The 27,438-nt window shown below is 39.3% G+C and overlaps 3 protein-coding genes across 7 annotated transcripts; 1 reads left to right on the forward strand and 2 right to left on the reverse strand.

Moving 5' to 3' along the window:
- Positions 1–1,924: 1,924 nt before the first annotated feature.
- LOC135582182 (potassium transporter 6-like) lies at positions 1,925–9,973 on the reverse strand. Of its 3 annotated transcripts, none has more exons than XM_065140823.1 (10): positions 9,698–9,973; positions 9,502–9,605; positions 8,549–9,068; positions 8,404–8,457; positions 6,808–7,068; positions 6,676–6,728; positions 4,846–4,969; positions 4,584–4,760; positions 3,028–3,434; positions 1,925–2,893 (listed from the first exon to the last, which is right to left on the reverse strand). In XM_065140823.1, exons 2-10 carry the CDS (start codon positions 9,538–9,540, stop codon positions 2,258–2,260), a joined length of 2,271 nt encoding a protein of 756 aa, XP_064996895.1. In that variant the 5' UTR covers positions 9,541–9,605; positions 9,698–9,973; the 3' UTR covers positions 1,925–2,257. The 3 variants fall into 3 exon arrangements, with proteins under 3 accessions (XP_064996895.1, XP_064996894.1, XP_064996896.1); XM_065140822.1 differs by having other exon boundaries at positions 4,490–4,744; positions 9,698–9,970; XM_065140824.1 differs by lacking the exon at positions 4,584–4,760 and having other exon boundaries at positions 9,698–9,971.
- Positions 9,974–15,252: 5,279 nt separating this feature from the next.
- Positions 15,253–21,939, forward strand: LOC103977463 (U4/U6 small nuclear ribonucleoprotein Prp31 homolog). 3 transcript variants are annotated; one of them, XM_009392978.3, is made up of 9 exons: positions 15,253–15,388; positions 15,848–15,907; positions 16,564–16,626; positions 16,800–16,937; positions 17,426–18,318; positions 18,420–18,490; positions 20,448–20,550; positions 20,733–20,808; positions 21,579–21,939. In XM_009392978.3, the coding sequence occupies exons 2-9, from the start codon at positions 15,905–15,907 to the stop codon at positions 21,684–21,686; spliced, it is 1,455 nt and encodes a 484-aa protein (XP_009391253.1). In that variant the 5' UTR covers positions 15,253–15,388; positions 15,848–15,904; the 3' UTR covers positions 21,687–21,939. The 3 variants fall into 3 exon arrangements, with proteins under 3 accessions (XP_009391253.1, XP_009391254.1, XP_064996897.1); XM_009392979.3 differs by having other exon boundaries at positions 15,385–15,504; XM_065140825.1 differs by lacking the exon at positions 15,253–15,388 and adding an exon at positions 15,543–15,568.
- A 2,378-nt stretch (positions 21,940–24,317) lies between these two features.
- Positions 24,318–26,640, reverse strand: LOC103977464 (U-box domain-containing protein 19-like). The gene has a single exon (XM_009392980.3). It carries the CDS (start codon positions 26,623–26,625, stop codon positions 24,496–24,498), a length of 2,130 nt encoding a protein of 709 aa, XP_009391255.2. The 5' UTR covers positions 26,626–26,640; the 3' UTR covers positions 24,318–24,495.
- Between the last annotated feature and the right edge of the window lie 798 nt (positions 26,641–27,438).

Below are 27,438 nucleotides of genomic sequence, written 5' to 3' on the forward strand. Positions count from 1 at the left end.
AGGATGGTGGATAACGAGGACGAGTTAATACTCAACAGCCGTCGTCGTCCATACAACTCTCTCTCTCTCTCTATCTCTCTCTCTCTCTGTGACTCATACTTCAAGCAACAGTTGGATAAGTTCATCTTCAAACTACATCCCTTCATCCCCTCCCTATTCACCACCAGAAGCGTCAAAGTTGTAACCAAGCAAAGCTGCGCAGGCATTATTAATCTTGAGTTTTGATCAACGGACGACGTGATCAGCATGTAAGGTAATGGATAAAGCCATGTGGAAGTCAAAATCTGGAAGAAGATGGGGAAGCCTTTTGGCGTCGTCTTCTTTGGCGGAATGAGGCCACCAAGAAACAATAATGGGGATTGGATTTCCTGTGGGTCTCTCTCGAGATACGCAGCGTCCGCCCACCGCATGCACGTAAGCATCATCTCGCCTTCTCCGCCGGATATTATAAGGTTGGCCATCCACCACCAGCTCTTCGTTCTTATCGTGAACCAACCAAACTATTCTTGTTCTTATTAGTTTAGAGCTCATATGTATGACATCTTGCCTTCCAAACAAGGCTATATATATATATATATATATATATTGGTGATTAAGGACCAGAAGAAGGGGTGTCTGCGGGACGCGAATCTGGGATCCACCCGATGGACCGGCCTGATTGACGCGTGTCCGTGACCGACGATCGGGCGGAGGCCGGGGCGGGACCCACTTTATCCACAACGTCCGCGTTCGCCGCCGCTGTCGGTCGCTGTGGCGGCGCCACGCCGTGGAAAAAATGAACCGTCCTTTGACCGCCAGCAGGTCTCCCGGATGATCACCACCGTCGATCTCATCAGATCGATGGTTAGGATCATCGAGAGCACCAGTGTGGCTCCGCTTCCAACCACCGCGTCACGACTTAAAGTGCTACTGCTGCTTCGTGTGTCCGCCCCGTCTGTGGTCAACTTGGTCGTGACTTAACCCGGGTGGAAAAAGAAATTATGACTTCAAATTCTAATGAAATGCATAGAAATTTGCTTCTGATCAACTCTCAGATTTTGTTGATCTCACATCTCTGTTAATAAAGCTCCTAATGTTGTGCTACATAAGTAATTAACATTTTTAATTTACACAAACAAAATCATCTGTTCTCACATTAGTTTTTCTATAGATAAGCTACCAGCACAGAGGGAACAAGATGAGTGTTCACTAAATCTCCAAGCAACTGAAATCAAACTTAGTGGATCTCCTCATTGAAGTGGATAACTTTTCGACTCCCCTCCCTTATCCAACAGCAGCATTCCAGCTATGACTTGTGAGCATGCAAGTGAATACTATAAAGCATGTATCATGGAATCTTATCCACTGCCAGTACTGGCATGCACCTTCTTCTTCACTGTACTCCATTGTGTAAAGTGTGTGGGGGGGGCATCTCAGAAGTCTATGTCCCTTTCCTTCTTTGTGGGGTGGCATCTCCCAGGGTTCCAACCACTTCAAACAAGAAAAATATGGGATTTATATATTAGTGATGAAATAGGTGAACAGAAAATGATAGGCAGATTCAATAGGTAGGAGATATTTTATGATCATGTTGTCTTAACAACACTAAAATAATTAGAAAGGTTGGAGAAGTGTTGTCAGAAACAGTGTGATGGTTTGTTCCTGGAGAAAACCAGAGTCCACCACCCTTGTCCCAAGCTTCAAGTTCAAACAAGTTGCAGGTCAACATATACAAGTAAAATATTAATATTAGAAGAAACTTGTTGTTTGACTGAGTCAATGAACATCCTTCAATGCATTTGACAGATTATTGAAGATTTCAAAATGAAGCTTTGACATCAAGTTGGTGGTCTCTGCTTTGCAGATTTCTATGGAGATCATTTTGAGTAAGAAAGATTCATTAGCAAGCAGCAGAAGTTTCTTTTGGGATAAGTGAAAAATCTCATTTGCTCAGAACCAAATCCACCCCTGCATGTTATTGAGGTACTGCTTATCACAGACAGTGTTTGTCATTACAGAATGAGGAGCACAAACTACTTCAATCTGCAGTTGGTGAACTTCTCTTCCAGCTCTACAAGCACTAGAATCTCCATACAAAAATTATTCTCCTATTTACATGATGGTACCTTGCAAAGGCAGAACAAAGGAAGAAATCCTGCACCTAAATGCTTGTATTCGTTTCTTTTATGTACAAGGACACAAGATTGGAGGATGAGCTTGATCGTCAATGGTGCAGATGAAGATGACAGAGGTGAAGCTGTACAGTTGCAGTTGAAGCTCAGACATTGTAGATCATCCCGACCTCCAGCGTCGATGCATGAGGGATGCTGACTGCATACATTGGACCCCTGCAGTTCCTCCTCAGGAACTCGTATCCGAAATTGATCACAAGCCGCTTTATTAGGCTCGATCCACTCTTTGCCCTCATGTATGAATGCCCAAGGATGAATGCCATTCCTGCTTCTCTTGCTTCCATTAGCTCTTGCAACTCTTCTCTCATGCCCTTCTCTAACTTCGGGCTCCTTGGCAAGACAAACCTTACAGTTTTCTTAGGTGGAATTGGTGAAGAGGGCATTGCCTTCGAGTTCGAAGGGCCAGGTGCTTCCACAGGTTCTACAGCTCTTTCCTCATGGAACCTGAAACCTGCACTCACCACCATCATCTTTTCATCACCGTTCTCGGTTGCCTCTACATAACCATTCTGCTCGTGCCCTGCAGATTGTATGAACTCCGCAATGCTAGATACCAGATCCTTCTCGAACTCCAAGTCATCCTTGTGTATGTCATGGTACCCATACCTGACAATGACCCTGTAACTTCTGTATTCTTTTGGACCAACGCGACCAACAAGGAATCTTTCCTCGGTCAGGACGTGTGGCACTGGGACTGACTTTATGCAAAGGAAGACAAGAACCTGGTGCGAATGAAATATAATGTTATGTTGATGAACAATATGAATCAATTCTATCATTTAAGTGATAAGAGAATCAACGACGCCTGTTCTATTACTACCGATAAGCTTAGTGTGTGGAAAACCTTAATAGTTACCTGGTGAAATGCAGGTAAGTTGGTGACAAAATGTGAGAAAATGGCTGGGATTCCTGATATGAGCTCTGTATGAATGAGCCCAATGCCTCGCACACGTACAAAGCCAAGAGCAGGACCAAGGCTAAGGAGCCAGTTGATGGGGACCTTGTTCTGGACATCAAATTCGTACTTCTTACGTGTGCCATAATGCCATATGCACATGACAGTCATGAGAACGAAGGAAAGAGCAATAGGAACCCATGCTCCCTCGAGGAACTTGATTAGGGAGGCCGAGAAGAAGAGCACCTCTATGGTTCCGAAGAATACAACGAAGCATATAGCAAGAAAAATGTTCTTGTGCCAGCAAAGGACAATTACCAGGGACATCAAGCAGGTGGTTACCAGCATAACAATTATGACTGCTAAACCTGTTGCAATTGAAGAGTAAAAAATGGTGCACTAACAAAATTCATGTGCAACGATGTAAATCGTAAAGAGAGATATCCTCCGGAGAATATGAAATAATCACTTGACAGGTTGTTCACATATGAAAGGGTTATGTTATCACTATCAACATTAACAAATGAGTTATTGGATGCAAACAATTATAGAATCATGATCGAAGGCAGCAGCAGAAGCAGAAGAAAGACTGATTAACTGCAAACTAAAAGATGTTTAAAAATGAGAGAAAAAAAAAAGTTTGTATCAGAATAATAGTAGAGTGAATCACATAATAGAAGTATAGAACCATAATTTTTTTGCATGAAGGCCCAAAAACATATAAATACAGGTGATCCAAGACTTTGTTTATTAAAAAAAATGAAAAGAGAAAAAGCAAAAGGAACAGTCTCAAAGGTTGATGCTGGAGATGACCAATCTATATATAATAGGAAATGGCAGCATAGATTATAGAAGCCAAATTGCCTACATGATACAGTGGTGAGATCGGCACATTAAAGTTCCATTCACATGCCGATGCTTTTGTGAGCAAACTGGTTCCATGATCACCAATGGTGAGATCATTTGCCTGGGAGCTGGAGGCCCAAATCAGAAAGTTAAAACGAAGAATCTGAATGTAAAACCTAAATGACCTTGGAAAATTGAACTTAGATCTACAAAGTTCTCAATGAAATTATCAGAGAGCAAAACATGGAATTTTCTTCAAAATTGGACTGTCATATATATGTACTTCATGTTGTCTTCTTGGGGTAATTATCATTTATATAAATTGCTTGGATAAATGATAATTATTGCAAGAATATCAAACTGAATCTGATCCACAAGTTGAAGAGTCATCATGATCAACTAGGTCTATTCCCATAAATATAGGATTCTACAGGTAGAGATGACCTAAAATTCACGATAAAGAGGCAAAACCATTAGGCACCCAGACTTTAAAGAAGGGAGGCGCTTTATGTTAAATTGGTAAAAGAAATCCAAAGATCATAGAGAAATCAATGAGTTATACTCTAGCACATTATACCTTGTGCATTGCCCAGGTGCTTTGTGTCTCTGAAACCGATAGTCACAGCCAAACACAATAACATCAAAATCCAGTTGATCTCTGGGATGTATACCTGACCACCTATTTTGGATGAAGTATGCACTATCTTCACCCTTGGAAAACAACCCAAGGCAGTGCACTGTTTGATAATTGAGAAAGTACCAGTTATAACTGATTGGCTTCCCACCACAGCAGCAAGTATAGCTATTGCCAGAACAGGCCATCTTAATCTCTCTAACAAGAGAAAATTCTACATGTAAATACTCTGGAAATTAGGATGACTATGCTGATCAATCTATGATTGTGCAAAATTTAATGTGCAGGAAAACAAATACCTGGTACAGACACATAGAACCCAATCCGATAATGATTTTGGATAACATGGTGCTGAGATAGATAAGCCGCTTGTCCCATATATGCCAGGAGCAAGGATGGGTACACCACAAAAGTAAAAGCAATCTGTAGAGAAATGAAAGTTTATTGGATAGCAAATTTTAATGTCAATAGCCCTTATAGTGCAAGCACTCTGAACAAGTTGTTTAACAAATTTAATTCAAGTCTACTGAATTCTTGAAAACTAGCCAAAAATGACAAGTGCTCCACTTCAATAACGTATAAATGTGTAGAAGTAGATACTGCTGACGAGATAAATGCGGCTTTTAGCTCTTGAAAATCAGCCCTTCCATCTCTTTTACAACTCACTTCATAAAAGCAAAATTTTCTTAAGGGTAATGGAAGCGACATTGGGAATTCTATGAAAAACATCTTTCACTACATTCTTCATATATCTTCTCATTTTGGGTCGAATCTTATCATTTTAAACCAGGCAATTAGTGTTTTTGTCAATCTACATGCGTTTTTATTGTGTCTTATGAGCATTAAGAACTTATTACTGCTTTCGAGTAGATGAATCTCAGATAAAGACTTAAGTATTACGAGATTAATAAATGGAATATGGCCCCAATCTCTTGCTCTGGAGATCTCGATATACGGCTGCATACAGTCTTTGGGAGAACAATGATGCATAAATTCAGGAGATGTAAAAATTAAAATGGTTTCCTTCCATGTTTATGGTAGGACTTATATGGCAGACAAACAAATTAACTCCAATTTGTACTCTACAGAATACTAGGAACCTTAATTCTCATCGACTTTGCCATTAACTGGTCCAAAATGTCAACCATGTCTAAGCCATGTTATATAGCTGTGTCTGAAGTGAATTATCTGAAATGCCATCAAGGCTTTAACACGTGCCCTCAAAGATATTTTGACAAGGAAACCGACAAAGGTGCAATCTATATTATCTGTCTGTATTATCATTAATAACATTAATGCATATTTCAGCATATAGCCCACAACAATATACACAAATTTTGTTTACTATGACTTCAAATTTGAAAACCGTGGGATGTGTTTTCTGTGCATACCATATTTCCTGTTGGATTTATGACACTCAGTTTCTAGTGTTAACACTCCATTCAAACTAAGGCTAAATCAATTGTAGTACTGAAACTTTCATGTTTGTCAGGCCATCGATGAACTTCTAAACTATTTCTCACTAAGTTGGAAGTTAGAGGTTACATTATATGTCATCAAAGTATTTAATGCTCATTTATTTGTTAGAATCATCCTAAGATGACGTATTTTGAAGGATGATGTAAGCTAAAATCAAGCATTTCAGCTCACCATTATTATTATTTTTTTAAAATCACCATTACTAGTAAGGGGTTTATGGTGTTTTCCTCTCAATCATTCACTGCCGTAAAATTAGCATCTACCAAACAAAAAATTCAATTCTGGACCAGACCTGGATTTCTTTTACTTGCTTAACACCACTTAAATGGGCTTTTGACCAGTAAAGAACTTAAACTTATATATCGGTCATCCTTTATTTTAGATTTTGACAGACTTGACAACCAATTGTGAATATTCTACCTATTCTTTTAACCATATATCATAGATAGAATTAAATGACAAACTGTTAAAGATCTTAAATACAAACACGACAAAAATGAGCAAATTTGGGAAACAATGCTTCAAAAGTAAAACAATTTTAAATAACTCAATATAGTTACAACCAAGAAAAAAGATACATGCAGTGAACAAAAACATATACCACAGAAGAAGTATTAAAAAACTTGTGAGTTGCAACCTGGTGTCCTTACCTTTATTGATGACTGTGAAAAATGTCCCAGATCTGCATACATTGCTTCAGAACCTGTAAAAGAGAAAGTTGGGAATAAAATTATTCAACGGTATGGAAAAATGTGCTAAGATGATCAGGAACTTCAACAAACCTGTTATGCATAAGAGAACACCACCTAAAGACATCCAACCTCCTCTTTTGGTTTTCTTCAAAAACTTGTACATGTAGTAGGGGGAAAGGGCTTGATATACATGAGGATTCCAGTAGAAAATATTATAAGCACCAATTACACTGATGCACATAAGCCAGATCACGACAATTGGTGCAAACAGGAACCCTAGTCGGTGTGTGCCGTATTGTTGCAGTGCAAACAAACAGACCAGTATGAGACATGCAACAGGAACCTCAACATCTGGAAGTTATAAATCACATTTAACAACCATCAGGTGTAAAAACTGAATAATTGAGTAAGCTGCAGAAAAGCCACAAAGTCAATTTAAAATGCAAGCAATACATTTGGAACCAACAACCACTGCATAATCACATTAGCCAGCAAACAGAAGCAACATCTACCAATCAGAGTCTCAGGTTCAACAATCAGAAAACTAAGAGGCAGCACTAAATCACATAACAAAAAGATACTAAAAGACACCACAATATTTCTCAAGCCTTTTGAAATTGGCAATTAAACATCCAAGAATACATGGCTAATTACATAGCATATCACAGACACGAAGGATTGCTGAATTATCCTAGGAAGCCAGTTGATAGATAGGGGGTCAATCTTGTTGAACAACTAACGAACCAAATGTAAGGAAAATCTAAAAAAAATGATAATCCACATTCAATTTCATCTCCAAGTCAAAAAGAAGCTGAAAGGTTACATAAAATGTAGTCCTGATTACATAAATTTGAATTTGTTCTTCCCAACTTCTAGAACACCAGAAAAGTTGTATGCAAGAAAATTTCTAACGCTTTCTCTTCTTTGCTTCTATTCAGTTGTCCTGGAAGTTTTGACAATACACTGACTACAAAAGAAGACATAGCTTATAGACTGTTGCTAAAAGAAATAAGTAGGACAAATAGCATAGAACAGGTAGAGTTGAGGAAAAATAAGAACTGAAGATCAATGTGAAGTAAGAAGTCTCTAGTATAAGCATGACTTCTGGATAGCCAAGCCAGAGAGCAACTTGCCTTTACTTACATTGGATGACAGTATCTCATGACTCAGATCAATAGATCACTTATACAAGCAATCTATAACCAAAAGCAAAGCTTCACTGTAGCTCATCAGTGACCTGCACTGAAGTTACCTATGTAGCTTCAACATGTTCAGTAATCATCGACCTTCTTTTTTTTCCTTTTTAAATGAGTCTACCTCCTTCATAATCAAGTTAGCTCAATATGTCTTAGCAAAAGGACAGAGAACAATAATGATAATTGTCCACCACCCACAATTTCTAGAAGAAAATAAAGCATTGCTAAAATTGCATATTTGCAAACATTTATAATTGCAATTCAATGTGATTAGGCATCCTTGAGGAGACCAAAAGACAGAAAAAAACCAAGACAGGCAAATTTGACCCTACCAACCAGAAAGGAATTACTAAGAGAGAGAACAAAACGCAGAGATAGAAACAAAGACAGAATCATGGCAAATATCAGAAGAGATATTAGTAGGAAATCTACATCTAGACCCTTAAACAAAATAATTTAGTAATTAGCTCTTGTCGTGAAACTTCCTTACATTTGTGATGTTCCTTCGACATGGAAAGCTCAAGACCTGAGACTGCAGAGAACACTGCAACAATAAAAGAACATATTTAGGGCGAAAGAAGCACACCGAGTGGCCAAAGGAACTACAGAAGAGCATACAGAACAAAGCAGATTACCCGAGATTGCGGGGGTGAGGACACCATCCCCAATGACCATGCATGTCCCAAGCAAAGCAAGAACCAGCAACACACGCTGCGAGATTTGGTGCTTCTCCAATAGCTTCCTCATCCACGGTGCAGTCATCGCACCACCAGTAGGGGCAGAAGGATCGCCATTGAGAAGGCCCAAGTGATCATCCTTCTTATTATAGGCCAAGAGCTCCTCATCGGCGACCTGCCCGTTTGGTATGAACCCAACGCGGGCGTGACGAACGAGGAGGGAATAGAGGGCGAACGTGCCACCCTCACCGTTATCGTCTGCTCGGAGAACTACGAGGACATACTTGAGGAGAGGGATGAGGGTGAGGGTCCAGAAAACGAAAGAGAGCACGCCATAGATCTCGTCGTTGCTCTCCGAGTGCTCGATGTCATCAGCAAAGGTGCTCTTGTACACATACAGGGGTGAAGTGCTGAGGTCGCCATAGACAACGCCAAGGCTCTGGTAAGCAAGCATCACGACTGACCTCCATGATTGTCTCTGCAGTTCAGGTGAGGTTCCCTCATTGGAGCATCAACACTCATCAAACATCTTCAAAACCTTAGCTTTCAGATGAAATGGAGCAAATTGCAATCCCAAAACCAACAAGAGTACCTTAAAATCTAGCAAAAATTCTTAAAATGTTCATCTATCACAAAAAAAGAGAGAGACGAAAAGAAAGCACTCGGCCCAAGAAACTAATCCAAACTCCCTCCCACTTCTGATTTCAAAGATTCATCAACAAACGTCAAACACGCGGCTCTTAACAAGAAAAAAGCGCCTAAAACCCAAACAAAATCCCTCCTTGAGCTCAATCAACTCCGAAATCTGAACTCGACAATAAGATAAATGCAAAACCGAACTCGTTTGAGATCAAAGTTCTCCGAAACACCTTCAAAATCCAAACTTTAGTAGCAAACGCTTTCCAACTCACCTTGGCAGGATTGATGTAGGATCCGCTCTCGAGATCCATTTCCGAGAGATTAAGGTTTCACAACCCCATGCTCCTTCTCCTAAGCAGGGGAAGCAGTTGCGCCGCTGTGCAGGAAGAGGCAAGAAGATTAGCCCGCGAATATTATAGTCTAGATTCGAGAAGGTGGCAAATCGTAGAGGAAGGAAGGATCATCCACCGCCGAAGCCACAGAGAAGGAATCCAGCACAGACTGTGTGGAGGATATTTAGAACACCACAGAATATCCAGGGCAGATACTCGCTCGGAGCTTCTTTTTCCTTCTCTGTGCGTTCTACCAATCCCCTTATCGACACAGAAGATTTAACTCTTGGTTCTATGTGGGGGAACCAAACAAATCACTTCTGGTGGGTTCTGAACACAAGGCAGAGAGAAAGAGAGAGATGGGTGAAAGAAGGATAAAGAATACAGAGATAAAAAAAGCTCCCTTTTTTAACCTTTTGACAGGGCCGAAAGAGGGAGAGTGTGTTCTGCTGTCTCTCTTCTTTGTTTATGGCAAGAAAAGTGATACGTCTATGTCCTTTTGACTCTGAATGGGCACCTGGCTTATCAACAATTGTGTTCTGGTATCAGAAAGGAGAGACTTTGCGAGGTGATCGAGTAAAACAAGCAAGCTTTCGATTTGAGGCATGCATCCAACATGGTGATCTCTTAGTGTGATGCATCCACCACTGTTGTTCTTGTTGCATTGCAATTACTTCCAGGTGGGCTGTATGCACACCTATTATGTTATTAGCAAATATGAAAATGCTACTAAGTGATAGATGGGATGAGAATTGGATCACCAAAGAACCCAACAACAATTAATTGATAAGCTTGCCCACGTTTGAGATGTCCAACGAGAGAACAATGAAACATACATAGAATTATCATATTGGATTTTTTTGCAAAGAGTCAAACATATTAAATTATCATATATCTAAAAAAAAATGTCATTTTACGAGAGGAAAGAAAGTTCAGAAGCCAACAAGTCTTCCCATGGGATAAAAATCTTTTCAATCCTAAAATTTTAAATGATCCAATTGACCAACTTGATCACATCCACAATAATAATAATTACGTTGAATGAGATTAATTTCTTCAAAAAGATTTATCATATCTGTACTATATGTGAAATAGACAATCTTTGACGATGACTAGCAATTCATGAATTGATACAGAATCTATTTCTGAAACAGAGATGAGTGATATTTTTTGCAATGACAGTCTCGAATCCTAATTTAATTACTGGTGCTTCACATTGGAGGTATGATTTATTCTTTAACTTTTTTTTCTTCAAATCAGTATTTTATCTTTCAATTATCAGATAGATTAGCTGAAAGCATAAGACATTGAATCAAGTTGAACAAGTACTTTATTTATTATTACTAAAACTATTATCATAGTCAAAATGGTATGGGAATCATCAAGTTAGATAAGCTACAGCTTTTCTTATTGTTGTCTACCCTTATGGCTATTTATTACCTTAATAAGAAAAATTAGAACATAAAGAAAATCATCATTTTGTATCACATGGTAAACAATTAATAATTCATTTGCTCATGCAGAAAACAACAGTAAACAGAGGAAAACAATGTCCAGATCAATTACATAAAGCACTACACCATTTACCCACAAGTCCAGGCAAACTGTCATTAAGGATGAATTATAGGTTCTAAAAGGCAATTTAATGGCAGTGTAGTAGAGAAGCTAAAGAGGCAGGTGAAGAACAGTTGAAGCTTAGTTTGGACAGTAGAACTTAATGGCACAATAACCTGCACCAGTGCATATAAATGTTTTGTTTTGCAGGAACTCGTACAATTACTGGTCTTGCACCAATTTAGCTCATGTACTTAAGTTTGAAAAATCTATGGGGTCATTATCTGTTTGAAGTCACAAGGCACTGTAGCTGCGGTTCTCTAAGCTTCTGGGTTGTCCAAGAACTATGTGAAAAGGACTGGAATGATACAGGTGGATGGATAATGTGTGTTGGCTGGACATCCACGCAAGTGTATTCAGGAACTTGGAATATTCCAATTCTATCAATTATTGAGCAATCAGAGAGAGGGCATTTGTTCCAATAGGCTAAATAAGGGAAAAGAGAGTTCATGTTCTCAACTCATTCCTATCTCCTCAAGTTATATTCCTAAGCTAAAATGTCACTTTTTTCCTCCTAAAATCCAATTATCATGTAGAAGTACAATTTAGGAATCCATCATGTTAGGGTATGAATGATGTTTAGCTATTTTCTACTCAGCTTAAGTTTCTTTGGAAGTTCTCATCCATCCAATCACTCTACCATAACATAACAGCAAATTGCTAGTTCTTTTATTCAGCATATAAATCACTCACATACTGATCTTTGTATAAATCATATTAGTATATGGCTTACACTATTATCTTATGTTATGATTTTAGATTAAATGCATCAATTCCTTTGTATATATAATGCTGAGTTTTTTTTTTTCTTTTTCTACTAGCCTAAGTTTTTTTATCAGTAATTTATCAAAGAAAATAATGTCAACTTCTCTTTAGATGCAGAGTAATGCCTTTCAGCATATCAGAAACATATGCAAAGGCTTACTTCTCTAAATGCAAGCCATTTCACCAAAAAAAGGAGAATTATTATGTTTACTGTTCAGTAAAATATTAGCAAAGATATAAAAAATCTTCCTCCATCAGCCATTGATAAAACTTCAAGATCAGTAAAATTCAAAACTAAAGGATCATTACTGATAACTGGCACTTTCATGGTGGTGCACTTGTCAATTCACATGTAAGGGGGGCATGGTAGACTTTTGCTCCACCCAAGTGTACAACTTTCATGGAAAAGCATAAACTTGATAAGGAACTTTAGCATGTTCTTTTCCTTGCAAGCCTTTTTGATTGTGAGAGGGATCAGAAGAAAATGATGGCACCTAATTAGGTTTCAGCTTCTCCATGATGACAACTTCTGTCCATTAATATATAAGCATGTACAAGCACATGGATCTTTGTTTTTATTTGTTATGCACAGCAATGAATCAGAATCTGCAAGGCATAGACATTTTGATATTCTGGAAGTTAAACTTGATTCATTGAGTCATAATTATAATATATCGAATGTGCATCATTATGGCATAGAATAATTATCCTTTGCAAGAGAACAATTGAAACAAGTAACTTTTGCATCTTCTGAAATGGAAGCAGCAATATATATTACTGATTCATTCTTTATTTTTAATGTTTCAGTTGCCATCCCAACATTGTCAGCATCCTATTTTCCACAGATCTGAAGTGGTGCTCATAAAGTAGTAGGTGCTTTTGATGTCAGGAGCACTTGGAAGTGGGTCTCACAAGGACTTGAATATAGGCTCCAGCCAGTAAGAATGTTAGGTAAACAACATTAGAGTTCTTTATTTCTCCTTTGCAATCTGTAAGGAGGCTTCTTTAAGGAGTCATGAGAAGCAGAAAGGATTGTGGGAGGGTATTCCTCCATGATTCTTGGAGATGTAGGACCATTGGAAGATAAGACTCTCTTTTTTATGTATCTAAACAAACAAAAGAAATCTTCACTATGTACCACAGATCCAGATTCAGAATGCAGGTTTCATTTGAGTCACCTGTTTGCAGAAGTATCTCATTCTGATCAAGGTAATTATGTTGATTAACATGACACCTTTCAGGTGGCTCCTGCTTTCTGAGAATTCTAATTTTTATAGCAGAAAAAGGCAGTTTGCAGAGATTGTAAACACTGTAATTTGTCATATAGTTTCTATGTTACTGAAGCAATAAACACAGCTTAATGACTGCATCTGTCCTCTTTCATCAACCTTTCTTGTTTTAATATCTTCTTTGGAAGGAGACCCTATCTTTATTCCACACTACCTTATACCAAACATACAGTGGTATCATCTTCCAAAGAATATAATAGAGAGAAGGGACTCATGTTCTCTGATTGCATGCCAAACTTCTTTCATGATGAAACTTCAGCATTTTGATTGGCACAAAAATATTGGTGTATGATCATCTACCATGGATCATCTTCTGCACCAATACAAGCTTCAGGTGGATTGATAAACTGATACAACAAAGAAAGTTCATTCATCCCTGTAAGAGTCCAAGTATGGGCACCCACCAACTCTCCCTATCTTTGATTTCCTCAGTCTCGTTCTTGATGATCAGCAGATGAATCTCTAAGGCGGGTGCATACAAAGAAAGCCCATTCCTGCGACAAACCATTACTTGGATGGATGTCAACCCACTCTTCCCCATGATCAATTGGGTGACAGTGACCATGAAGCCACTGACATCTCCACACCTAGCTCCACCATCAAAATTAGCTAGGTCTCTTAAAGATGAAGCCACAGATGACTCCCCCATTGACAGCCACCACGGGTTGTTCCCCCTGCAGTGGTCCATATTCATTCAGCCATCGCTTTCCTTGAGCTACCCAGTCATTGATGGACCCTCTTTGCCGTGGTCACATTGCCTCATATTGGACTGTTTCAGATGGCACTTCATGTCCAGAGGACAAGAAGCTTACATCTAAATTTAGGCTTCTGTAACATCATGTCCTGTGGTTGAGGCCAACAGGATGTGAAGGTTCTTGGAAGTGGTGTGGGCTTAGTGGCCTTTAAAGCAAGCTATGTAGATGATCTACAGGGAAAAAGTCCCAAGTCTTTATTTCTTTTACTGTGGAGTGTTCCTTCTTTTGATCTTTTGTCATAGAACATCACATCTGTTCTAATGACACCAACTCATACTTGGGGTACGTTACAAAAAATTTCTAATAAATGACTGATCAATGTAGAGTTAATTGGTGTATGAGTTCTTAACTGACTGAATGATTGATTGATGAAATGAGTGCCTGAAGCAATTTGGTAGATTTTGAAGATTGAATTATTCTTACAGGGAGAAAGCATAATAAATTTCATTTTCTTGAAAAAAATGAAATTTTAAATATTAGAATGGCTATATTTTCATGATACATAATAATTCTTATTTAATTAGTTTAAATTTAAAATTTTATGATTAGTAAATAATGGTTGATGAACTTTGATACAATCATTTAAGGTTGAGATAGTGATGATTTTAATTAGTTGAAGTTTGAATCATGAACAACAAAAATATGAATTTCATGAAATTGATGTCATTTTATCTTAAATTTAATTATTTTAAGATTGAATGAATTATTAAAATTTTAGTTTTGTATTTGATTAGGCATGTCTTTGTTTCATGGAATTATGTATAAATTTTCATGATTTATTTACTTGTATATTTAGGATTATAAATTTATTAGAACTTTTAATTCAATAAAAACATCAACTTTAATTATTTAGAAATCTGTTTTGATTGATTAATATGTTATTTCTCAAAGTTTTAACCATCATTATATAATATTTTTAAATATTTTTAAAATAAATTAAAATAAATTTTAATAAAAAAATCATTTGATTGATGAACGTATTCCCACTTGGACGGACGAGGGATATTGCTACCATCAAATAAAAATATAAATCTCTCTTTTTGTTAGGAGAATATATATAATTATTGGTAAGTCCCTTCTTATTTGTGTACATAAATTTATCATATATATATATATATATATATATATATATATATATATTCACTCAATTTGAGGCTCATAAAAATGCTTGCATAATTTAAACCAATGGGCCGTAAGGGTTATTAAAAAGGCCCACAACGCCGATTCTATGTAGATAACGGATTGATGTCCACTACACCCGCATCCGACCCGCTCTATGCCTTCATCGGCTTCGGTTCTTTTGTCCGATCCCCGTCTTAGGGTTACTTCAATTCGGAGCCCTCAAATTCCCTTCGACGAAGCGAGTTCCGGTGATCGAACGTCGCGATCTTTTCCTCAATCCCTGTACTGATTCTCTCTCTCTCTCTCTCTCTCTCTTATCCCTCTTATTTCCCTATATGTTCTTCATCCAAAAATCTACACATTTTTCCGTTTCGTTTGGGGTACCGACGAGGGATCGGGTGAGGGAATCTTTTTTATTACCTTCACCACTTTCTTGAAATTCTTGGAGACTCGCTTTTGGTGGTAGGATTTTCGCTTTATATTGTTGAAGATGGACCACTAATTCCTTTTTTTTTTGTTTTGATTTTGATCGAGTGTAGTATCAGTTGGTCTATCGACGGGTTTGGTGTGTGCACTTGACATCGAGGAAAAACTGTTCTTGCGTGATATTTAGTTGTTTGTTTGAAATAGTATAGTATATGTCACGATCTTGTATACTGCTTGCCGCGAGTTATGTAATTAGACTTTGGTTTGATAAGTAATTAACCGCTTGCGATTGTTTGTTTTTATCTGTATCCGCAGATTCTCAGCAGATCTTGCAAGGCAAGCAACTTTGAATTCTAATCACTGAGAGAACAAATGGTTAGTACACGTTTTACCCTTTTTTTTAAAATCAGTTTAGATAGTGTTATGCTTGCCTATGCAGACTTGGCAACTTGTTAAGTAATCCAATGCGGGATAAGGAAATAGCAAGATGGATTGTTCCTTTTCTTCCATTATAAGGTTGATCATGATTAACCTTGAATGGACATACTTTTTGTTGTTTCAGTTGTTATAAATAAAAGAGTTAGTTCAGCTAATCTACCTGTTCTTTCTTGGTGGAAGCAATTACATCCTATTGATCAAACTTAAGCAAAGATAATCAACTTGTTAAATGAATGTACCTTATATAGTTGTTGTAGATTTTATCATCTTTCACATCTGTTAACAAGCATCATGTCATATGTTTGACACCTAGAAACACAAATTATTTCAAGCGTTTAAGGAGCTTCATAAAAGCAATAAAAAATTGTTTAGAGTAATCAGCAACTACCATTATTGCTTGTTGGTGATCGTACTGCTAATTAATTTGATATAGTATCTGATGCATTCATTTAGGTGCATCCATTTTGTTGAACTTTGTGGACTTTCTTATGAAATATTATGGATCAGACCTGACATGAGCAAGTTGCTTTCAGGAAGCTTGCTGATTCTTACTTGAAGTTGAGTTAATTATTCTTTCTGTTTTTCATACACAGGCCAGCCTTGCAGATTCCTTCTTGGCTGATCTTGATGAGTTATCTGACAATGAAGCCCATCCTGTGAGTTGATACATCAATTTTATTGCCATTATGCCTGTATTTCTTAATCTTGCTTGTAACTAATAATTTCTGATTGGCCATTTCATTCAGGCTTCTTTGTTTCTTACGTCTGTTTTAGTCACTGCAGTATATTGTGGTATTGGCTTATGTATTATAATGATATTGTCTATTAGGATGATGAGGATCTTGATGCTGCTGCTATGGAAGAAGATGTTGACGGTGACATGCCAGATATCGAAACTCTTAATTATGATGACCTTGATAGTGTTTCAAAATTGCAGAAGACACAAAGATACAATGATATTATGCAGGTCAGAGTCAAGCTCCTGATGCTCTTGATTTCCTTGTTTGCTAACTAAGGACCTTAAACCGTTACATAACATTTCTGATTATGAGCCAGTACTTATTTGTTGGTATAATAGCTTCAGTTTCTTTTTCTTCTTCAGTTTGTAATAAATTTATGTCATATACTGCATTGATATTTTTTTCAAGATCATCATACATGACCATCTCTAGATTTGCCTGACTAATACTCAAGTTCCTTCCCCCCTCTTTTTAATGTTTTCAGATGCCTTGGCCCTTTTTTTCTAATACAGAAAGTAATAGAGGATTCGATTATCTCTTAGCAGCTTATGTTTCTTGATGATATGTTCCTTTCCTTTTAGGTTTTTTATGATTGCTTTAAGAATTTATGTGTAAAACTTCTTTCCTTTTCTTCGAGTCATAGTCTTTTATGTTTGCTACTGTATACTTGCATTTTTGTGTGTTAAAGTTTTCTCGCCCCCTTTTTTTTTAACAGAAAGTGGATGATGCATTAGAGAAAGGAACAGATATTTCAAGTCATGGAATAGTTCTGGAGGATGATCCTGAGTATCAGCTCATTGTTGACTGTAATGCTTTATCAGTGGATATTGAAAATGAGATCATCATAATTCACAATTTTATACGTGATAAATACCGTCTGAAATTCCCTGAACTTGAGTCCCTTGTTCATCACCCAATTGATTATGCACGGGTTGTTAAGAAAATTGGAAATGAGGTGGACTTAACCCTTGTTGATTTGGACGGTCTTCTACCTTCAGCTATTATTATGGTTGTTTCTGTAACAGCATCAACTACAAGTGGAAAGCCTCTTTCAGAAGAGAGTCTGCAGAAAACAATTGATGCATGCGATAGAGCCCTTGCACTTGACCTTGCAAAAAAGAAAGTTCTTGATTTTGTGGAGAGTAGAATGGGTTACATTGCGCCAAACCTTTCTGCAATTGCTGGAACTGCAGTTGCAGCTAAACTTATGGGAACTGCTGGAGGTTTGTCCGCATTAGCAAAAATGCCAGCTTGTAATGTCCAGCTTCTTGGGTCAAAGAAAAAGACTCTTGCTGGGTTTTCTACTGCAACCTCTCAGTTTCGTGTAGGTTATCTTGAACAAACTGAGATTTTTCAGAGCACCCCACCTTCTCTTAGAACTCGTGCTTGCCGACTATTGGCTGCAAAATCAACTCTAGCAGCAAGGGTGGACTCAATTAGAGGGGATCCTACAGGAAAAACTGGAAGGGACTTGCGAGAAGAAATCCGTAAAAAGATTGAGAAGTGGCAAGAGCCACCCCCTGCAAAGCAGCCGAAACCTCTTCCAGTTCCAGATTCAGAGCCCAAAAAGAAGAGAGGTGGTCGTCGACTGCGGAAAATGAAAGAAAGGTAGCAGTTTCTTACAACTATACATGGTAACAAAACTAATACCTTTAACAGTTGTAACCTTTAAAGCCAAGTACCTTATTTTGTATGTTTATGTTTGACAGATATGCAGTGACTGATATGAGGAAGCTGGCCAACAGGATGCAATTTGGAATTCCAGAAGAGAGTTCCTTGGGTGAGTATGCATTTATTATGTCTGATGATTGCTTTAATCTTAGTCTCAAAAGATGTTGTTGAATTATAGTTCAATTAAGTAAATTGCATTGGTGATCTGTGGCTCAAGACTTGATATTCAAGTTGAGGTGGATGTTTATGTGGTTTTAGAAGTTCTGACTACTGCTTACTGGGTTCAACTGAAGCTCATCAGTTAAAAATAATTGATGTACCTTTAAAACTCTTGTGATAATTGTCTTTTCGCCTTTGGAATTAAGTGTTCTATCGGAGATGATTCATCCTGTTAATATTTGCAAGATTGGATTTCAAAATCTTAATTATAAGATTGTAAATATATAGGAAATTTAGTGCAATAAGAATATGATACAGAATCATCTTTGGACATATCAGAAAAAAGTCCAATTTCACATGGTTTTGATGGTTTCAATTTCCTATAGAGGCTTAAGCAGAAACCAAGATATTCTAAGTGGGGACATTATTTGGCTTAAAGGATCAAAACATGTATTCTTGGTTGATGAACTGTTTGAGAACAACTCGAGTTGTATATTCATGAAAGCCTTTTCGCCTCAAAATAATATCTTACAGATTAATTTGATTTGAATAAATGGCACATTTCATATTAAAGTAATAAAATTTTCTTAACTGTTTATATCAAATAAGAAACCGAAGTTCTGCATTTGCAATCCGAACAATGACATGTATGCATGGTTTTACAACAAATTATACAACAACAACAAAATCATAAATCCCAACTATTTGAGGTTGACTACATGAATCTTTTGCCGTCATTGAGATTCGCAAAAAGCCATATGTTTAGTTAAGCTTTCCAACAATTCATATGTATACAAAAAACATTTTTCCTTGTGAAAAATCTCTGGTCAAGTCATTATGTTGTGTGATGGGTTAGCTAAAAGATATCTAGTGCCAATATTAGATAACTTTGGGAGAATCTAACAATTGTTTTATCATGGTATCTCACTACCAGCTATGAACTTTATCATGTGTTACTTTATGGAGACGTTCTTTAATGCTTAATCTGAAAATGACTTCGTCTGAGACTTCAACAAGATAAAATATATTTGCTGTCACTTTTGCTTCTTAAGTAATGCACTTCATGGAGAAACCTTGTCCCTGCTCCCTACAAAGTCAATAGTCCACATTGTTATTTCAATGTCATGTAATATTGTTAACCAGACAACTGAATATTATATATGCCTTTATTAGATTGTTTTGGTCAAAATGCAGTTATCTAATTCTGAATTTTTTTCACATAAAATAGAGACTGTACATGAGATGTAAGGTCAGACCAAAAGAATGATTCATAGGACAACAGGATTCAAATACCTTCCACAGGTATTAGATTAAACTGTAGATACTTGGTAATTTAGCAAAAAAAGGTCAGCAGGATTCAAATGTGTTTTTCTTGTTTCAGTTACCACAGTTTAGATTGTTTCATTGCTTGCATCTTTCTTAGTCCTAAGGTCTTAACCATGGTAATGATTTGTGCTTGGACACTACTTTACCTATTTGCATCCCAATGTAGTAAATTTTGTTTATTGTATTTTGTCACACTTTATTAGCTTTCATTTAATCCTAACTCTGTCATTCTGTGGTCTCCTGTTTCTGGACCATAGAGAGCTTATTAATGTTACTGTTAACACAAACTATACTATTTATTAAGGTTTGTTTTAAGCACCTGCATAATTAATGTTTTGTGCAAATAGTAGATAAAAGAATATGCCTGTTCTTCTTTAATCATTATATGAATTGGTAGATGTTGGATGTCTGACTTTGAACTTTGAAGTACCATCTTGGTTGCACTGGATTTTGTTTATTTGTCAGGTTATTTGCAGGACTGTATCTTTAATATGGATGCGCTGATATGTTTCAGCTTGAACATTAGTCTTTGTAGACCCAATTTAAATTTTTTTGCCACCTATACTTTATTTCATCTGTAGGTGATGGCTTGGGTGAAGGGTATGGTATGCTTGGTCAGGCAGGAAGTGGAAAGTTGCGTGTATCACTTGCGCAGAGCAAACTTGCTGCTAAAGTTGCCAAAAGGTCGGCCACTTCCTTCTTTGATCATTTTTCATCCTCTAAATTAAAAGCTAATATTATGCTGTACTTGGTAATATGCTCATAGATGTATAAGTGAGAGGAGGGGATAAGGTATTTTTAAATGAATGGTATATCTAAATTCTAACAATGATCTAAAATTTTTGTTGTTGACCTGAATGCATCAGGTTCAAGGAGAAACAGTATGGAAGCAGTGGGGCAACTTCAGGATTGACATCAAGTTTAGCATTTACACCTGTGCAAGTGAGTACATATGCAACTAGAGCTTGTTTTGAATTATCAGTTCTTTTAATTTCGTCCACAAGGATCACAATGTGTTTTTTTTTCCATCATCAACCTCATTATATAAATTTAAAATAGTTTCATGTGAATATTGGAGACTCATAGGACAGAAGTGAGGATGAACAAAAGAGGCAAAAGGAAGGACGAAAGATATTTGTCCGAAATTGTCCATTTGTTGGTCCAATGGATATACTTCTGTTGATTTTATATGTGCATTCCTTTCTTGGTGATAGTGATTATTAATTCACAACACCTTTCGTTGTGTGCATGACAGAGAAAACGAGAGCTAATGGTGGTCATGGCCCTTACCACCAACTAGAGTTGAATTCAGGGTTATAGTTAAAACACCTGCAGCTTGACACGAAACAGCAATAATCCATTACCTACTGTTGATAATGTTCAGAATTTTTTCTGCCGGTAGTAATCTGCGCAAGCTTCATGTATATCTGCATTCCTGAATTCTTTATTCATGTTGGACGATATAGAGTTTGTTTGATAAACAGCTGAGTATAATCAGACCACAGTTATTCTGATCATGTTCTGCTAGTTGTGATCCATGAGGCTTGATATCTTTGTAAATTACCCTTGTGAGAGGACTCCCAGATCCGTTCATCTTATAAATTTTATGCTTAATATTTCTGATCACATTTGTTAGTGTTATTCACACATAATGTTGTACTGTAACAATTTCAGCATGAACTAAATTGATGCTGAGTTTGTGTGTCCATCAGGGAATCGAACTTTCAAATCCACAAGCTCATGGGAATCAGCTCGGCAGTGGAATACAAAGCACCTATTTCTCTGAGACGGGGACATTCTCGAAGATCAAAAGGATGTAATTATAGACCAACCTCAATACTTGGAATTATCACAGTTTTATCTCACAAGTTGGATGGATGGGATGGATGATATTTTCTGCTAGTTTAACAGGTTGCCCAAGTGTTATCATGCAAGACATGCAAATCTCACTTTATGTATCTGCAAGTTATAGCTCATTAATCTGTCATCCGAATGAACTTTTTACCTACCGATTTGAGCTTTGAGTTGATTGCAATGATCCGTATAAAGCTTGTGCATTTATCCTTCTTCTTCCGATGATAGATTTGGTACCTTTAGAAATTTTGATGTTTGTACATTCAATAGTATTTTTAGACTTCTGGATGAACATTCATTACATTTGTTTACAAATTATCAGAAAATTTTGGATTCTTCATATATACTCTTTCGAGGAATACATATATGCATTAATAAGTCTCGGAAAGACTACTCGCAAAAACTGGTATGTATACAACAAATATGACTTGGTCATATTTGTTGAATACATATATGCATTATGTCCCTAGTTAAAAAAAAATGCTAATAAAGGATTGGTCATGTTGTGTCATAGCTATAGATTAAACAAGGAAATGTGTGTTTTTGACTTACTAGGGACATAATTTGTATCTTATTTCCCAATCTCGATATTGGTTTTTGACTTTTGTTGATTGTATTTCATTCTAAAGAGGTGTCGGAACCAACTTTGTTTTTATGTGAAGAGCCTATTGCAAGCATAGCATAGCATAGCATAGCATGGTGTCATGAAATGATCGAGTAGAGTCTTGCAAAAGTTATGCTGGGTATGTTCGATAAAAGTCTTTGATGATTAAGTTAGTATAGGGATGTTATAGAATTAATTACAAGGGAATTAAGTACGTGCCAAGTTGGCTATGATATGGCAATTCGGATGTTCACATGTCAAATTTCATTTATCATCTGCCCATCTTTTTTGTTTCAGCACGTGGAGGGGGTGTGGAACCATTCTTATTTTTGACAACGTCATAAGATTGAGGATGCCTCATGGTCGAATTCCACGTCATAAGATTGAGGCAATCCTCGACGTCAGCCTATCATATAGAATAGTCGACTGTCCGAAGACACTCAAACGATCCAACCTCCGGGAAGGAACATCCCAATCTACCTATGTGGTCCCACCTCATCATGTCTCTCACAACACGAAAAGATATCTGGATGAACTTATACCTTCGATAATGAACTAACCAGACTCACTCATCGATAGTACTCATGACACCATCATGGATTATCTTAGAGATTTGTCATCGAGACCTATTGTTTGAAGAGTTTAGATGTACCGTTCTTAACAACTATTGATAATATATATTTGTATCATTATTAATCATGGTGATGCAAAAGAAGGTAAATTATTAATGCAAAAGAAGGTTACCTAGTATTACTCTATAGTTATTTTTCTAATTAAGATGTATGGACCTATAAATTACTTGTGATTATACAAATCCATTTCTTTTTTATGTATGGTATCATGATATTTTAATGTAAATATTTTGAGTGACCCTAATAAGTTTTTTTTTTATAGATCATATTTCAATTGGGAACTTGATTGGTTGATTCACCTATAGATCTTGTTCTCTTATTGCTTGATGTAAAATATGCCATTCTTAATTTTCATCTGATATCCATTATTTTATCAACATAGGTAGTCGAATAAAATAAGAGTAGATGAGCAATTTTGTAAATAAGTGAAGCAATTATTACACACACACATACATATATATATATATATGATTAATTATGTACTATGAATATTTGATGCTGATATGTAATCTAATAAACCCATCGACATGCTAAATTTGTGAACATGGACACATCACCAACTCGATTCCATTAACTAATTGGTGAGCATAATTACAAGAACAAGCATTCCAAACTTCCTAAACTCTCTCATTTCCTAAATCTTCTTGCCTTCATTCCAACATTAAAATCCTCGAATCCTTGAACCAACCAATCCAATTCACTGCACATCGAATCCCATGACTCTAAAATGTGCCTACCAATTGAAGTGAAATGAGTGCAAGAATGGCTTCTTCTCTTTCTCACTTTGCCATATTTCCTTTCATGGCCACACCATTCCGCTGTTCCACCTCGCCCACCTCATGCACCGCCGCGGCCTCGGTACCTTCCTTCACCTTCTTCACCACTCATAGGAGCGCTCCCTTCTTCCGCGACGGGCTGGTGAGAGAGTTGCTGGTGGGGGAGAAGGGGAAAGAGGCCGCGAGGAACGTCAAAGAGCTGGCGGAGGCGGCGACGGAGGAGCGCGGATCGTCGTGGCGCTCTCTTGAGACCATGATAACGGAGGTGAATGAGATGAGAGCAAGCAACTCCCCGAATGACATGGACACGTCCAAGCTTTCTTAGAAGATGTCGTCCTAATGGTTGACCACAAATAATTCTGACATCAGGACATATTATTGTTGTCGTTATTGTTTTTATTATAGTTCTATGTCATAATTAAATTCAGCTATTTTTCTCTGTTCATCCTTTCTTGATCACTGCTCAATGCCGTCGCTTTTAGAGCAGACAGAGTATGGCATTAAACTCTCTCTCTCTCTTTCTATTCTATTCTATTCACAGCAGTAAATATGAGACAAGTCAAGATTGATATGCAGACAGAACCAGATCAAACATTTGTATTTGTATTTAATTCTGTACACTGATGGGATGCGAGAGTAGAACAATTGAACTCATCCATATGGTGCATCTATGTACAAGTATATTTCGGGACTATACTGGATTACAACTCTTCTAAAATCCGAGCTGAAATCAAAGAAAGATCTAACGAATGATCAAAAACCATCACTGTGCACGAATGATGTGTTCTTGCGCAGCAGATGCGACAATGACAGGGTATTCCTGGCCATGGAGACTGTGTATGCAATTGACGAGCGATATGGCCTTCGTCCTGGCTTGAGGAGTGCCGTGCGCGACGAGGGAGTACAAGGAGGGCAGAAGCGCAGGTATTTGTCCAAGCAACCTGACCACCTTTGCTCCGCCGTTGTCGCAGAGAGAGAGGAGGGTGGAGACGCACTTCTCCCTCCCAGACCGAGACGTGGACGACCGGAGGAACTCCACCAGTTGAGGTATGGCGGAGGACTCCAGAATCGCCGTCGCACCGTCGTGCCTCTCTGCGGTCTTTGCAAGAACACCCACTGCATCGCCAGCAAGATCCTCTTGCTCGCTGGAGAGAAGAGCCACGAGAACCGGGACAGCCCCTGCATCGAGGGCCTTAGGCAGGATGTCGGGAGCCTGTATCAGCATATATAGAGCAACGACGGCGTTCTTCCTTCCCCGGTAAGTTCCTTCCCTCAAGAGCTCCACCAATGTCGGGATCGCCTGAGGTATCTTCCCGATCTCGATTCGATACTCTTCGATCGATGACAGATAGAAGAGGATGGCGACTGCGTTCTGCCGGGCCTGAATTTTGAGTGCATATCTGATGACATCAACGATGAGGCAGAGGCCACCGACCTCGACGATGGCCCTGCTGCCATCTGGGTGCTTTGAGATGTTCAACACCGCCGCCACTGCATTTTCCTGGATCGAAGTATCCATTGAAGAGAAGAGCTGGAGAAGCCATGGGACTAAGCCAGCATCTACTAAGCAAGCTCTGTTAAAGATGTTTGATTTGGACAGCTTCCTGATCTCGTGAGCGGCCTTGTTCTTCTCTTGGTTCGTCCCGGTCGCAAGCTTGTCGACTAGAGAAGCAGCCACCATTGCCATGGCTCCTGCTGCCGCCGAGGTAAGAGGCTTCTCGGTCCTCGCCACATCGCGCTTCTGCTTGGCCTTTGGTTCGGGGAAGCGTATGTTGTTCTGTTGGCAGAACTGCTCGACGAGGTTCCGAATGGCGGAATTGGGAACCATATCTTTGTTGGCCAGCTTCTCGCCGGTGACCGGGCAGGAGAGACAGTCCGATTCGAACCACCTCGAAATGGATGCTCGGTCGTAGGTCTGACCTGTGGCTAGCGTCACAGGGTCCGTCATGAGCTCGAGAGAGATGGGGCACCGGAGATAATCCAGGTTGACGATGACATGATTCATGGCTGTTGCTTGGGCCTTCAATTGCTCGTCGGCGCTCTTCTCGTCGTCCATGGTATCGAAAAGCACCGCCCGGCAATAGGCCATGAACGCCATCAAGCTGTCAAGTAGGGCTGCCTCTTCGCCGTCGTCGGAGCTCTCAAAGAAGAGCTCTTCCATGAACGCAATCTCTTCGCCGCAATCGTTCCAGCTTCGGATGTGCAAGTGATCCAAGATCTGTCTGAGGGCGCTCCGGGTCGGAGCAATCCCATTCTTGAACTGGCAAAGCACGGACGAAACACTCCTTACTGCCTGGGCATCATCGGGCTCGGTCTCGATCGTGGCCTTCCATGCTTGCTCCTCGACGAACCGAATCAACTCCTTGACCTCAGAGACGGCGTCGATCGACGCCAGTGGGAGGACGTCGAGGGCGGCGGATATGGAGCGAACGAGGACCAGGAACTCGCTCGACACCCGCTCCGACCGCATCAGCACCCACAACCGTGCGCCCGGCCGGGCGCAATCTTGGAGGAGGTGGCGCAGCTTCTGGAGCGTGATGTAGAGCTCGGAGAAGCCGACCACGATGGAATCGGGGAGGGCCGACCCCCGGCGACGGACGTCCGCCAAGAACTCGCGGATCGTCACGACCTCGCGGATCGCCTCGCGAGCGCTGCGCCGGTGGACCGTAAAGGGAAAAGCCCGGAGGGCGAGGATCTCGTCGGCGAGGACGACGAGGGCATCGAGGAGGACACTCGGGCGGACGTTGGCGCCGGGCTGCACCACCGGAAGCGCCAAGAATCTCCGGCGGTCGGAGGGACGTGGCATCTTGATGGAGACAAAGAGACAGCAGCGAATCCAAAATGCGGAAGGAATCTGTAAACTGTACGCTGCGACCTTCACCGGGGTCCCCATTTATAGAAGCCAGGGGGGGGTACGAGCGACACGCGTCGGTCCAAGAAGTGCCTCTTCTGCGTCGAGGACGGCGGCCGCGATCGGGTCCCTCGGGGACGCGTGGCGAAAGATAACGGCCGAGCCCCGGATGTTTCGTGCGTCAGAGGGCCAATGCCGCGCGGCCGACATTACCTAAGCGACGCTGTGGAGCGTCAGACAGCAAATAAATCAGCACACCAATAGATCACCGACAAGAAAGCTTAAAGATGACGCTCCTGCGTCGGCAGGCACATCGGATCGCGGAGATCGGGATTGGGATTAATGTCGTTATTATATGCGTACAAACCAAAAGCGTTCAGGAAATGGATTTAAGGCGGGACCCGTGGCACGCGGAGAGCGGGGGCAAAGCTGTGGGGTCTACGCGTACGTACGTGTATCGCGGTGTCAACAGTCTAACCTAGACGTGGCAGATAGCGAGGACGTGGGTTGGAATCCTAAGCCTGCACGCGATAACACGTGGCCAGGATTACGTGTGGGCTGATAATAACACGACAATTGTGGGGGTTTGTGAGATTAAACATGCAATTAATCTGCATGATGTGTCAAATCATGAGGTCTCAATGCAGCAAACACCTGACTCGATATTCCACGCTGAGAGAGACACGAGCACTCGTCTCATACGTGACTCCATAAATATCAGCCGGTAATGGAGATTGTGGGGGTGGCCATGAAGACTTGCGTGCATGAAAGGTTTGGACACAAACCAATCCAACCTATCTGCACCGTTGATCATCGGGTGCACGCATCTAGAAGGCGAGTTCACCTTTTCTGCCA

Source organism: Musa acuminata, chromosome BXJ3-3, assembly GCF_036884655.1.
Source record: "Musa acuminata AAA Group cultivar baxijiao chromosome BXJ3-3, Cavendish_Baxijiao_AAA, whole genome shotgun sequence".
Lineage (NCBI taxonomy): Eukaryota > Viridiplantae > Streptophyta > Magnoliopsida > Zingiberales > Musaceae > Musa > Musa acuminata.

Coding starts and splice junctions, on each gene's coding strand:
- LOC103977464 (XM_009392980.3), bottom strand. CDS start 26,625: ATGGGGACCCCGGTGAAGGTCGCAGCGTACAGTTTACAGATTCCTTCC.
- LOC135582182 (XM_065140822.1), bottom strand. CDS start 9,540: ATGGATCTCGAGAGCGGATCCTACATCAATCCTGCCAAG. Junction 8,458..8,548: donor CCTCACCCCCGCAATCTCGG/GTAATCTGCTTT, acceptor TTATTGTTGCAG/TGTTCTCTGCAGTCTCAGGT. Junction 3,435..4,489: donor GCACCTGGGCAATGCACAAG/GTATAATGTGCT, acceptor CAATTGCAACAG/GTTTAGCAGTCATAATTGTT.
- LOC103977463 (XM_009392978.3), top strand. Junction 18,491..20,447: donor TCCAGAAGAGAGTTCCTTGG/GTGAGTATGCAT, acceptor TTTCATCTGTAG/GTGATGGCTTGGGTGAAGGG. Junction 20,809..21,578: donor TAGCATTTACACCTGTGCAA/GTGAGTACATAT, acceptor TGTGTCCATCAG/GGAATCGAACTTTCAAATCC.